Here is a 15,020-nt window from a genome sequence, read left to right as displayed (position 1 = left end):
ATTTGGGTCATTCTCTCAGGCATTTGTCCTGGGGTGCTGGCAGTCGTCACGGTGGCTTCCTTGGGGTTTCTTCCTTGTTATGAGGCTTCCTGCCTATTCCGTGCTTTTTTCCTGTTGGGTCCCATGGTTCTCCCGCACTTGTATGCCCAACAGGTGGCATGGCTGTTCTTTTCCCACCCTCGGGGACTGCTTTGGGACGTCCCATGGTGCTGTGTCCCCCAATGCCATGCACGAGAAAATTGGATTTTTTGTACTCACCGTAAAATCCTTTTCTCGTAGTAGGCATTGGGGGACACAGATCCCACCCTATGTTTTTTACTTCCGCTTCTCTGGGCTGATCTCTTGATCTTTCCCGGTACGGGATTTGTTGGTTCCTTGCCTTTCTTCTCTCTCCTACTGCTTTTGGTACAAACTGATCTGCCTAGTGTCTGTGGAGAGGGTATAGCCCAATGGGGAGGAGCCAAAACCTTTTTTTTATGTCTAGTGTCGCCTCCTAGTGGTAGTTGGACATTTACCCATGGTGCTGTGTCCCCCAATGCCTACTACGAGAAAAGGATTTTACGGTGAGTACAAAAAATCCAAAATACAAAGCCCCTTGAAGCATGAATTGGGCCAAATTAAAGTCTTCTTTCAGTAGACTGAAGTCTTTAAGATGGCTAAAATTAGATCTGTGATTTGTTGTCAATAGCCAGGGACTGGGTTACCATGTGTGGTATAACAGCCTGTAGAGCATATGGAGGGGGACTCTCCTTAATATTATAGGTCCTATGGAGAATTTTAAATTTGTTTCAGAGAGACCTACTCAAGACTTTACAGCACTATTGCCTACGGTGACCACTACTTCCACTGTGACATAAGTCAGTTTGGATTCAGGAATCTTTGGGAAAAGATTGATATACAGGAAGAATCCCCTTTCTGTGGTGTGCGTATATATCTGTGGATTCCACAAATGTATATGTGTTGGAGTCCTTTTACATGGGCAGATCTCCTCCTGCTGGTACTGAGCACCGACTGACAATATAGCAAGTTGATTGTCGCTTGTTTAGACCCAAACATAGAACACCAGAGCAATCATCATGACTGTGTTTGACCGAACGATCATTAACCCTTTGAGGACCATAAGATTACCGTCATCAATATAAAAATTATATTTTTTTCCATTTAAGAATGTATTTGAACAATAAATAAAACCATTTCCACACTTGTGTCATTTTTGGGGGAGGAGTTATGACACAGGACAAATGTGACTATTTAGGTTACTTTCAATGGAAGGCCAAAAGAAGCAAACATTTTTTTGTTGCGGCAACTGAAGTTCGTACACTTCAGTTGCTGTAACTAAGCCATTTCATGAAATAACTGGCAAAAAGCTAGATCCATTTGTTGATAAGAACTTACTTTTTTTTAATTTATTTTTTAAATCAAAATATATTTTAAGTTCTTAATCAGACGATACAGGCAATTAAAAAAATGGGACAAATACGTCCCTTGGTCCTCAAAGGGTTAATGTGATAATTCATTCAAATACAGGTTCATCATTGTCGGCAGCACCTCCTTGTTTACATGGGGCAATGTGCTGCCAATAAATGATATTGATTTCCACGCAAAAGATGGGGTCAACCACACAGGACACAGGTCAGTGATTGGGGTGAACGTTTGTAAGATTCTTCATTCACCCGGTTGTCGGTCCAAGTGTGAGGGTGTTAAGATCCAGCAGTAAATAAAATGCTTGATAGAAATGAAAATATTTGGTTGTCACTGAAGTGTCCCACCTGGGTGAGAGGGTTGTTAAGAGGTTTCCATTAGTTTAATGTGGATGTGGAGGTCATGAACAAGCTCATATATTATGATTTGAAGTGACTTTTTTTTATTCTTATGCTTCTGAAGGTGACAACAGCAACAACTTGTGCCTTCCTGATAGTGAAAGTTATTGTTTCTAAGGTAAGCATATATTATGTGTGGATAATCAACTCTCTCTTAAAGCGGTTGTCCAAGTTATTTTTTGTTCTTTGTATGTTTCTAACTACTCACATGTAAGGGGTTTTCCATTCACTTACTTCATCTACAGTGGCCCCGTTCTCCTAGTTAGCTGAGGGTCACATGACTTGTGATGTCAGCTTATCTCCCCACTATGATGACGTTCCATGCACAAGCCAGAGGGAGAAGGTGGAGCAGCTCTGCTTCTGTGCACCGAATGTCACTGTGAAGGCTGTGCTGGTTGGAGAGATAAGCCACATCTCCTGCACTGCCCGATCTGCTGTCTGAGCTGTCTGCCCTGTGTCTCCCGTCTCACTGGATTTTTCAGCACAGTTTAACCCCTTCTACCATAAACATCACAGACTTGATGCTCTGCCTCGGGTACTGAGCAGCTGCAGGATTTCCTCTTCTCTAGGCACTGAAGAGACAAATGGTGTGCACAGGATCTTCCCTCCCTCCTCACCCTGCAAACACAGAGCTAAAAAAGACTGGAGGAGTTCTCTCCTCTGTACTCTTCTGCTGGCTGTGAGGAAGTGTCTGCAGAGCATTGCACAAGAACAAGTGGGAGAAAGATCCTGTGTGTATCAGCAATGTCATTGTGTAGGACTAAAAGTCCGAGCTGTACATACAACATGAGTAGTCCAGCAGTCAGATTTCAGGCAGGGCAGCACTTTTATTGCAGAGTAGATGGAGGGAAAAGTCAGTCTTTGTTGACACCCACAAATATTCATGAGGAAAACCTTTGAGATTGTTGTTGTTAAATGCCTCACGGCCCTGCAACTGCATGTAAACCAAGGGCCAGAACAGAATAAGGAAATATAATATTTTTTTTCCTAAAACTTGCTGAGCGTATGCATATATTGCAGATCATAAGATTTACGGTGCTTAATTTGTTGATAAGATTGTGTGGGCACCTATGCATACTGCCACTGTTTTTTCAGGCTGAAACCAGAAGTGGATTGAAAAAAGTGCAGATGTTGTATCTGCCCTTTTTTTTCTCTCCTGTTCAACAATTTATTTTGGCTTCAAAAAGCCCGAACTTGTGGCAGCACCCTACGTTCATGGACTAATTCTGTATTTGTGTGACCAGGTGCCAGTCTTTAATATCTATTTAGGGCTCCTTCAAGCACCTCATTTTTCATAATTTTTTTTTATTTCATTGTGTTTTTCATGGGGTTTTTACAAATTTTTTTTGTAACATTTAAAACCAGCTTTATTCTGGTTTCTTTTTAAAGCCCTATAAAAAGTCTATAGGGAAAAGGCTACATGCACACGAACGTTGTTTGTTTCCGTGTTCGTTCAGTTTTTTTTTTCCGGATAGGATGCAGACCCATTCATTTCAATGGGTCCGCAAAAAATGCGGACAGCAAACTGTGTTCTGTCCGCATCATTATGTTCGTTCCGTTGGTCTGCAAAAAAAATTGTGCCTATTTTTTTTCTAGTTTGCGGACAAGGATAGGCATTATTGCAATGAATCCAGAAAAAAAAAAAAAAGATGCCATACGGAATGTCATCCGTTTTTTTGCGGATCCACAATTTGCGGACCGCAAAACACATACGGTCATGTGCATGTAGCCAAAGAGTCATAAAAAAAATACCATACCCAGAGCAAAGTACGGATTGAAATCAAATAGCACCAAAGTGCCACAAACCAAAAGCAACTGTATACAATGTCTTATACTGTATGTTTCACTATAAACTTTAAAGTAACTTCTGGTCACCAGATTTTTGACCCCAAAGAAAAAACGAAACTGTGAAAAAAACTATTTTTTTTCCTTACGGTTTGTTTAAATGGTTCAAATATTTTGAGATTTAGCAGGAAGAATAATCTTCAGCATATTGTAGTAGCAGTAAGTAGATGAGATTTTCCTAAATCTCCATCCACACATTGCAGAAAAAAAATCTGTGTGGAATCCATGCAGAAATTGACCAGAGGTTTGGATTTTAGGGGGTGAAAACCAGGAGACCTCCAGGATAACGCCTTTAGAACTAGCCCAAAGTTAAACCGGTTAGTTGGTACAGTGGGTTCACCACCCTCCACTGCGCATTTCACATGTATTTCACCCTATGAAATACATAGAGTGGAATCTGCAGCATATCCAAGCAAAATCGATTGTAAATTCTAGCAGAAATTCTAGCCCAATCTGCAGTCTGTAGTGAAATTTCCACTGCGAAGAATCCACCCAGTGTGGCCGTATCTGTTATCTCCAGCGTGTCAAATTATTTGCACATTTTTCATTGCAGAGTTCACCCTTTGCAATGCAAACCTGCTGCAAAATTCGCTCCAAATCCTCAAGTAACTCGTGCTTCTTTCTTTCAGTGTACCCTTGAGAGACTTTCTAGTTTTGAAAATAAAGTTCAAAGGATCTTAAGTGCGGAATTGAAGAAAACACGTTGAAAGAATTTTTTATTATAGAATGATGAAAAGTTGTATGAGATTAGAAAAAAGTATGTTTTTTCCCAGAAACATTACCACTTGTCCATAGATGATATCTGGTATTGCAGCTCATTCACATGAACAATTTTATAGACCCCCTATTCACATAAAATGTGAAAACCCCTTAGGCCCCTTTCACACGGGCGAGCATTCCGCGCGGATGCGATGCGTAAGTTGAACGCATTGCACCCGCACTGAATACCGACCCATTCATTTCTATGGGGCTGTTCACATGAGCAGTGATTTTAACGCATCACTTATGCGTTGCGTGAAAATTGCAGCATGCTCCTCTTTGTGCGTTGCGGTGCCATAATCCACGCAACGCATGCCCCATAGGAGTGAGTGGGGTTGCATGAAAATCGCAAGCATCCGCAAGCAAGTGCGGATGCGGTGCGATTTTCACGCACGGTTGCTAGGAGACTATCGGAATGGAGACCTGATCATTATTATTTTTATAACCATGTTATAAGGGAGAATAATAGCATTCTGAATACAGAATGCATAGTAAAATTGCGCTGGACAGGTTAAAAAATAAAAATAAAATTTAACTCGCCTTAGTCCACTTGTTCGCGCTGCCCGGCATCTCCTTCTGTCTTCATCTTAGCCTTGTGTAGCAACAAGGACCTTTGGTGACATCACAGTCATCACATGATCTTTTACCATGGTGATGGATCATGTGATGACCGAAGTGACGTCACCACAGGTCCTTGTTGCTACACAAAGCTAAGATGAAGACAGAAGGAGATGCCGGCTACGCGAGCAAGTGGACTAAGGTGAGTTAAATTATTTTTAATTTTTTTTTTTAACCCCTCCAGCACTATTTTACTATGCATTATGTATTCAGAATGCTATTATTTTCCCTTATAACCATGTTATAAGGGAAAATCATACAATCTACAGAACACCGATCCCAAGCCCGAACTTCTGTGAAGAAGTTCGGGTTTGGGTACCAAACATGCGCGATTTTTCTCGCGCGAGTGCAAAACGCATTACAATGTTTTGCACTCGCACGGAAAAATCGTGGGTGTTCCCGCAACGCACCCGCACATTTTCCCGCAACGCCCGTGTGACGGATTAGGTCCGGATGCGTTCAGTGAAAATCGCACTATTTTGAAAGCAAGTTCAGTCAGTTTTGTCTGCGATTGCATTTAGTTGTTCAGTTTTTTCCACGCGGGTGCAATGGGTTTTGACGCGTTTTTCACGCGCGTGATAAAAAACTGAAGGTTTACAAACAACATCTCTTAGCAACCATCAGTGAAAAACGCATCGCACCCGCACTTGCTTGCGGATGCAATGCGTTTTTCAGGCAGCCCTATTCACTTCTATGGGGCCAGGGCTGTGTGAAAAAAGGCAGAATATAGAACATGCTGCAATTTTCACGCAACGCAGAACTGATGTGTGAAAAACAATGCTCATGTACACAGACCCATTGAAATTAATGGGTCAGGATTCGGTGCGGGTGCTGTGCGTTCACGTCACGCTTTGCACCCGCGCGGAAAACTCGCTTGTGTGAAAGGGGCCTTAGAGTCCTTGAATTTTTTTCTTTAACCACTTACTGTACATCCAATTCATCCCTAGTTATGATATACATTACATTGTTTTTTGTTGTTGTTTTTTTTTTTTTCATCACATAAAAATGATAGCATTTTGCTTGTTTGCATTTTCCTAGCTGTTTTCGCAAGGTGCTTTTGGTTATGTCCTTCCCATCATGTCTTTTATCTTGGCCTGGATAGAAGCTTGGTTCTTAGATTTTAAAGTTGTACCACAAGAAGCTGAAGAAGAAAATCGTGAGTGGTTAAGAATTGATATCTTTTATTATATGTATTGATTACTGATGTTATCACAAGACTGGTTGCTTGAATTAATGTCAAAACATTCCCCTAAAAAAATTACCATTCTTCTGCAAGTATGGCACAAATGGAACATGCCCTTAAGGCTACTTTCACGCTAGCATTTTAGTTTTACGTCAGATCCGTCATAGGGGCTCAATACCGGAAAAAAACGCTTCCGTTTTGTCCCTTCTCATTGTCAATGGGGACAAAACTGAACAGAACGGAATGCACCAAAATGCATTCTTTTCCCATACCGGAGAGCAAGCCGCAACATGTTGTAGTTTGCTTTCCATCCTTGGATACGGAGAAAGACCCACAATGCAAGTTAATGGGGACGGATCCGTTTTCTCTGCCTCAAAACAGATCCGTCCTCCATTAACTTTCAATGGAGTTCATGAAGGATCCGACTTAGCTATGTTAAAGATAATACAACCGGATCCGTTCATAACTGATGCAGATCAGTTAGTGTGAAAGTATACTAAATACACACAGATTTTTATTTATTTTTTTGTAGTGTGAATTTAAATTTTTATTTTAAACTCTGTTAATTTGCATTGTACAGTACAATGATTTGGAATCACACATATTTGTGTCCTCTTTAGTTTAATGAGTTTGTGGAGATATGTGCAAGAAGACATAGGCATAGTTAGCATGTACGAACTCTGTACACTCTGAACTTTTTATTTTTTATTTTGTATGAGATGTAGGCCTAATGTTCTGCTTGGGTTTAAGTTTTACAAAAGTGTGTGAGCATTACTTTAAACAGGCGTGGGAAAAAAAAGAGTAGATTTTAGGTGCCATGTATACCTCATCAAGTGCTGATTTGGCTTTTTTAATTGCCATCAAATGAGAGCTTACATAGACATCATTACAAATAGCCCAAAAGTTTAAGCACCAGTTGGTAATTTGTAGGTACACACTTTTTGTTTGTGAAGCCCTAATCTTCTACACTGCCAAACATATCCAGACATATTTGCACCTGGTAACAGAACAATTTTCGCACTTCATATGAACAAAAAAAAGTATAAATTTACAAAGGATTTAGTATTTTCCAGGCTAAACACTATGTAGTGTGTACTCCAAAATGGTGCCAAAAGATACATCTTCTGTCATATAGCTTTGCCGAAGAAATTGAATTATTTGCTTGAACAGACAACAGAAAAAGAGATGGGGTATAAGGCTAAACATCTTTATAGGATGCTTGATTAACTTTTATAATACATTTTTATATATTGTCCCTAATCCCCTAAAAAAAATTCTAATATACTTTATTTATAAATTTTAATTTTTACTATACTTTTACATCCCTAAAGCGCACAGCTCAGCGGTGTACAGAGTATTGAGTACTCGTTTTATGATTGGGAAGCAGCAGCTCAGGGAGTGCACATAGTACCCATGTACTATGCCAGTATTAGCTGAGTGGAGCGGGCTCCTGCTTCTGCCTGCTCCGCTAAGCTAAGAGAACTGCATGTCAGCTCTTAGCTTAGCGGAGCAGGCAGAAGCAGGAGCCCGCTCCACTCAGCTAATCCTGCCAACTCTGCCAAGAGTTGGTAATTGTCCAGGGAGTACAGGCAGGAGCAGCAATTTGCTCCTTGCGCTGCTGCTGCCCATTGATAAAATGATTACTCTGTACAGCTGTGCTGTCAGCGGTGTAGGGAGAACTGAGTTTTAAGCGCAGACTGAATGGTGCGCTTTAGGGATGTAAAAGTATAGTAAAAATAGAAAATTTATAAATAAAGTATATTACAAATTTTTTGGGGGGGAAAGCATATTAACAATTATTATAAAAGTTTACTCTTTAAAAAAAAAATTTAAACTCTATTTCATAGTTTTAGAGTAAAAAAATAAAATAAAATCCTGACATTTTCATGACTACTGAGCCCTCAATGGACTGACACTTCTTGTTTTGAAGAGTTGAATTCTCAGCGGGTATAACTTTATCAACATTACAATGGTTGGTAACACTTCTGTTATGATCCTGGGGGCAATTAACACAAGATCACAACATTGACAATATGTGCTGATTACACCTTCCTTTCTAATGCTGGATTTATACAGCTCAACGTTCTGTCCTACGAACACTCGTTCCCGATAATCTGCCCATCTAAAAGTGCCACAGATTATCCTATGAAGGAGTGAAGTGCTCGTCCATTGGGTGCATATAAATGCAGAACTTCACCTCCACTTAACGAGCAGCCAATTTTCGGGAAGGAACACTTCCTTCCCGACATTCGGCTGCTTCTCGCAGCATCTCAGTGGACCTAAACTACTGTCTGCACTGTGAATTCTTCACATGTCACAGGACATGCACCCACAATTCTCCTATAGAAGTCACTAAGTCTTCTTTAGTCAACATGTTGCTAAGGTCCATGTACCGTAGCTATTGCTTTACGTTATGTTCATAGTCATGTACATCAAACAATAAAAAAAAGTCAGAAAATAAATTAAAGGAAAATATGTATCTAGCATTATTAGCACTTTTTCCTTTTAACATGTAGCCTCAACCAGGGACAATATCTACATGCAATTTTGTATACCGTCCCTGTGCTCTAGTCTTTAACCACCTCAGCCCCCCTAGCTTAAACACCCTTAATGACCAGACCACTTTTTACAATTCTGCACTAAACTACTTTCACCGTGTATTGCTCGGTCATGCAACTTACCACCCAAATTAATTTTACCTCCTTTTCTTCTCACTAATAGAGCTTTCATTTGGTGGTATTTCATTGCTGCTGACATTTTTACTTTTTTTGTTAATTGAAATTTAACGAAATTTTTGCAAAAAAATTTAATTTTTCTGTTGTAACATTTTTCAAAAAAGACGACATCCATATATAAATTTCTCCCTAAATTTATTGTTCTACATGTCTTTGATAAAAAAAAAATGTTTGGGTAAAAAAAAAAAATGGTTTGGGTAAAAGTTATAGCGTTTACAAACTATGGTACAAAAATGTGAATTTCCGCTTTTTGAAGCAGCTCTGACTTTCTGAGCACCTGTCATGTTTCCTGAGGTTCTACAATGCCCAGACAGTAGAAAACCCCCACAAATGACCCCATTTCGGAAAGTAGACACCCTAAGGTATTCGCTGATGGGCATAGTGAGTTCATAGAACTTTTTATTTTTTGTCATAAGTTAGCGGAAAATGATTAATTTTTTTTATCTTTTTTTTTTTCCTTACAAAGTCTCATATTCCACTAACTTGTGCCAAAAAATAAAAACTTCCATGAACTCACTATGCCCATCATGAAATACCTTGGGTTGTCTTCTTTCCAAAATGGGGTCACTTGTGGGGTAGTTATACTGCCCTGGCATTTTAGGGGCCCAGATGCGTGAGAAGTAGTTTGAAATCAAAATCTGTAAAAAATGCCCTGTGAAATCCGAAAGGTGCTCTTTGGAATGTGGGCCCCTTTGCCCACCTAGGCTGCAAAAAAGTGTCACACATGTGGTATCGCCGTACTCAGGAGAAGTTGGGGAATGTGTTTTGGGGTGTCATTTTACGTATACCCATGCTGGGTGAGAGAAATATCTCGGCAAAAGACAACTTTTCCCTTTTTTTTTTATACAAAGTTGGCATTTAACCAAGATATTTCTCTCACCCAGCATGGGTATATGTAAAATGATACCCCAAAGCACATTCCCCAACTTCTCCTGAGTACGGTGATACCATATGCGTGACACTTTTTTGCAGCCTAGATGCGCAAAGGTGCCCAAATTCCTTTTAGGAGAGCATTTTTAGACATTTGGATCCCAGACTTCTTCTCACGCTTTAGGGCCCCTAAAAAGCCAGGGCAGTATAAATACCCCACATGTGACACCATTTTGGAAAGAAGACACCCGAGGTATTCAATGAAAGGCATGCCGAGTTCATAGAAAAAAAAAATTTGGGGCACAAGTTAGCGGAAATATTTTTTTTCTCACAAAGTCTCCCTTTAGGCTAACTTGAGACAAAAATTTCAATCTTTCATGGACTCAATAGGCCCCTCGGCGAATACCTTGGAGTGTCTTCTTTCCAAAGTGGGGTCATTTGTGGGGTGTTTGTACTGCCCTGGCATTTGAGGGTCTCCGCAAACATTACATGTATGGCCAGCATTAGGAGTTTCTGCTATTCTCCTTATATTGAGCATACGGGTAATGAGATTTTTTTTTTCCGTTCAGCCTCTGGGCTGAAAGTAAAAATGAACGGCACAGATTTCTTCATTCGCATCGATCAATGTGGATGAAAAAATCTCTGCCCAAAAAAAAAAAAGGAGGGGAAAGGCGTGTGCCAGAACATAGGAGCTCCGCCCAACATCCATACCCACTTAGCTCGTATGCCCTGGCAAACCCGATTTCTGCATTCACATCAATCGATGTGGATGAATAAATCATTGTCGGGATTTTTTTTAAAATATATACAAAGTGTTTGCCAAAGCATATGAACACCGCCGCCTCCTCAGCTCATATGCCTCGGCAAACGTATATAATATAATAAATTTATTAACTTTATAATAACTTTTGAACAGAACATATACACTTTAACTTTTTGAACATAACGTTAACTTTTATGCATACTGGTGATTTTATTTTATTTTTTTACCTTTTATAGGACAAACCTCTCCTTCCCCATGGGACAATGTGCAAAGCGCAAAGCGCCCAAAGATGTGGCGAAGTACATTATGCACTTTGTCCCAGGTGAAAGGAGAGGTTTGCAGCAGCTCTTTGTGAATGGGCCCTAATAACCCTGTGTGCCTGTCCTGGTAGATGTGATCCCTATGCTAAGTGTACCTGTGTGTGGTACTTCTGGAAACACTCCCCAAAGCATAGGGCAGGGTGGTCAGGGCAGTCAGGACAGAAATAGCGGTTGCCACGCCTTATTCCACTCCTGCTACAGACACAACATCTTTTTCGGGGTGACGGTTGGGTTGAGGTACCGGCAACGACACTGGGGAAATGTCGCTCGTGTAGACGGCTAACTACACTGGTGGATGGGGCCACGGAACCTCCTGGATACAGGAGGTTCTCGATGATCTCTTCCTGAAATTTGAGGAAGGATCCTGTTCTCCCAGCCTTACTGTAGAGAACAAAACTATTATATGCAGCCAATTGAAATAAATATACAGACACCTTCTTATACCAGAGTCTGGTGCGTCGGGGAAACTAAATACGGAGCCAACATCTGGTCATTGAAGTCCACCCCTCCCATGAGCAAATTATAGTCGTGGACACAGAGGGGCTTTTCAATGACACTGGTTGCTCATTCAATTTGGATTGTCGTGTCTGCGTGAATGGAGGAGAGCATGTAAACGTCACGCTTGTCTCTCCATTTCACGTGAGCACTTCTTCATTACACAAGGCAGCCCTCTCCCCCCTTGCAAGACGGGTGGTAACGAGCCGTTGGGGGAAGCCCGCACGACTAGTTCGCGTGGTGCCACAGCAGCCAATCTGTTCTAGGAACAAATGCCTGAAGAGGGGCACACTTGTGTAGAAATTGTCCACATAAAGATGGTACCCCTATCCAAATAAGGGTGACACCAAGTCCCAGACTGTCTTCCCACTGCTCCCCAGGTAGTCAGGGCAACCGACCGGCTCCAGGGTCTGATCTTTACCCTCATAGATCCGAAATTTGTGGGTATAGCCTGTGGCCCTTTCACAGAGCTTATACAATTTGACCCCATACCGGGCGCGCTTGCTTGGGATGTATTGTTTGAAGCCAAGGCGCCCGGTAAAATGTATAAGGGACTCATCTACGCAGATGTTTTGCTCAGGGGTATACAAATCTGCAAATTTCTTGTTGAAGTGGTCTATGAGGGGCCGAATTTTGTGGAGACGGTCAAAAGCTTGGTGGCCTCTGGGACGAGAGGTGTTATTGTCACTAAAGTGCAGGAAACGCAGGATGGCCTCAAATCGTGCCCTGGACATGGCAGCAGAGAACATGGGCATGTGATGAATTGGGTTCGTGGACCAATATGACCAGCAATTCATGCTTTTTGGTTAGACCCATGTTGAGGAGAAGGCCCAGAAAATGTTTTAATTCGGAAACTTGGACTGGTTTCTACCGGAAAGGCTGGGCATAAAAGCTTCCCGGGTTGGCGGATATAAATTGAGTGGCATACTGGTTTGTTTCTGCCACGACTATGTCCAAGAGCTCCGCAGTCAAGAACAGCTAAAAAAATCCCAGGGCCAAACCGATCTGAGCTGTCTCAACCCGAACTCCAGAGTGGGCGGTGAAAGGGGGAACTAATGGTGCGGCTGAAGTAGGGCTGCAACGATTAATCGATGTAATCGATTATATTCGATAACTGGATTCGTTGTCGACGAATCCAGTTATCGAATAATCGCCGATTCGTTGCTATTCGGGCGGCGGGCGGGCGGGTGGCGGTCGCTGCATCTTTATTTTACCTTTTTACAATGACGCTCCCGCTCCTGTAACAGCCAGGCAGAGCGGACGGCGGCGTAACGTCACTCACTCACGTGACACGCCTGCTCCGCCTCCTTCATTCATGAAGTGGGCGGAGCAGGCGCGTCACGTGATTGAGTGACGTTACGCCGCCGTCCGCTCTGCCTGGCTGTTACAGGAGCGGGAGCGTCATTGTAAAAAGGTAAAATAAAGATGCAAGCATCGGGGCCGGGGCTGTTAGGGGGAGGGGGGATCTGTCTATGGCACTGCTATGGGGGGGTCTGTGTCTGTGTATAGCACTGCTATGGGGAGGGGGGAGGATCTGTCTATGGCACTGCTATGGGGAGGGGGGTCTGTGCACTGTTATGAGGAAAGGGATCTGTGCACTGTTATGCCCATAACAGTGCACATATCCCCCTCTCCATAACTACGCCGTCCACAGATCCCCCTCTCCATAACTACGCCGTCCACAGATCCCCCTCTCCATAACTACGCCGTCCACAGATCCCCCATAATAGTGTCGTCCACAGATCCCCCATAATAGTGTCGTCCACAGATCCCCCATAATAGTGTCGTCCACAGATCCCCCATAATAGTGTCGTCCACAGATCCCCCATAATAGTGTCGTCCACAGATCCCCCATAATAGTGTCGTCCACAGATCCCCCATAATAGTGTCGTCCACAGATCCCCCATAATAGTGTCGTCCACAGATCCCCCATAATAGTGTCGTCCACAATTTGTTTTAATATGGCCTTTGAACATAATTTTTCAAGTAAGATCATATAAACCTCTCTGTTTGGTAATTTTGTCGTTTTTTTCCGATTAATCGATTAATCGTAGAAATTAATCGGCAACTAATCGATTATTCAAATAATCGTTAGCTGCAGCCCTAGGCTGAAGTTGGGGACTGCCAATCAGGGTTTGCCAGCACCTCAGGGACTCTAGGGGGTCTACGGGCCTGTCTGTGCGGTGGCTGCGACGGGGTAACTATTGCACGTGCCACCGTACCAGCTTCAACTGCCCTTCTGGTGCTCGCCACTTCACCATGTTGTACGGCAGTGCTGGTACTAGGTCCAGGGAGGGCTGCGCTGCTGGTGTTTTCCTCACCACGTAATCCGACAGCGCCAGCCCCACTCTGCTGCCCTTGAAGCAGATCCTGCGCAACCTGTGGTCTAGCAACACGGGCCGGGTACGCCTGGTGGTATCAGGGACCTCAACCTCCTCGTCCGAACTTTGGGTCAGACTGCACTGCTTTCTACAGGTTCATATTCTGACCCGCTAGATTCGTCAGATGAGGGTTCCCATTCCTCATCTGACTGGGTCAGAATCCTGTAGGCCTCTTCAGAAGAATACCCCTTGTTTGACATTTGGACTACTAAATTTAAGGGGTATTCCCTGAGACTACCCAAGAAAAAAAGCAGGTTTGTCTTACAAATGGGAGGCTAGCGAAGTACCGGAGGCCGCTGCGATTGATAAAAAATATCAAAACTGATTTTTTTTTTTATCACCGCAGCGCTTGGAAAGTGATTGTGCAGTGATCAAAAAATATATATATTTTTTGTCACTGCCGCGGGACGGGTGTGGGTGAACGCATGTGTGGGCGACTGATCGGGCAAACACTGCGTTTTGGAAGGAGGGCGAGCTAAGGTGACACTAATACTATTATAGATCTGACTGTGATCAGTTTTGATCACTTACAGATACTATAAAAGTACAAATGCTGATTAGCGATACGCTAATCAGCGAATCAGTGACTGCGGTGGGCTGGGCGCTAACCGATTGCTAACTACCTAACCAAGAGGCCTAAACTATCCTAAAACCTATCAGTCAATACCAGTGAAAAAAAAAATGTGACAGTTTACACTGATCACTTTTTCCCTTTCACTAGGTGATTGACAGGGGCGATCAAGGGGTTAATTGTGGTGATGGGGGGTGATCTGGGGCTAAGTGTGTTGTTGGTGGCTACTCACTGTGAACTGTGCTCCTCTGCCTGGACCAACCGACGAAAAAGACCAGCAGAGGAGCACAGCAGCCATTTAACACATTATATTTAGAAATATAATGTGTTAACTGGCTTCTGATTCGTTTTTTTTTTTAATCATCAGCTTGCCAGCCACGATTATTGGCTGGCAAGCTGATGCAGCTGATGACGTGACCCCCCTCTAACTTTTGCCGGCCCGTGATGCGCATGTGCGGGCCGGCTGAGTGCGTCATCTCGCGTCGTGCGAGATGACGCATATATTCGTGACTGTGCCTGGGACAGCTGCCTCCGGACCGCGATCCTGCGTTAGGCGGTTAAACATAACCGTATTTCCTGCACTCTAAGGCGCACTTTTTAGCTTGGTTAGAAGTGTCTGCGTCTTAGTCCACGGTCAGGGTGATCCAGCAGTGCCAGACC

At 42.8% G+C, this 15,020-nt stretch overlaps 1 protein-coding gene across 2 annotated transcripts in view; it reads left to right on the top strand.

The window, feature by feature from the left end:
• Positions 1 to 15,020, top strand: part of STARD3NL (STARD3 N-terminal like) — a 54,298-nt gene that overhangs the window by 26,174 nt on the left and 13,104 nt on the right. For both annotated transcript variants that reach the window (XM_044293624.1, XM_044293625.1), the window contains exons 6-7: positions 1,885 to 1,938; positions 6,081 to 6,198. In XM_044293624.1, coding sequence (XP_044149559.1) covers positions 1,885 to 1,938; positions 6,081 to 6,198 — 172 coding nt within the window. The remainder of the gene's footprint in view (positions 1 to 1,884; positions 1,939 to 6,080; positions 6,199 to 15,020) is intronic.

Source organism: Bufo gargarizans, chromosome 5, assembly GCF_014858855.1.
Source record: "Bufo gargarizans isolate SCDJY-AF-19 chromosome 5, ASM1485885v1, whole genome shotgun sequence".
NCBI classification, from domain to species: domain Eukaryota; kingdom Metazoa; phylum Chordata; class Amphibia; order Anura; family Bufonidae; genus Bufo; species Bufo gargarizans.
The sequence above is the reverse complement of the archived record's forward strand: the minus strand, read 5'-3'. Positions and strand labels throughout refer to the sequence as shown.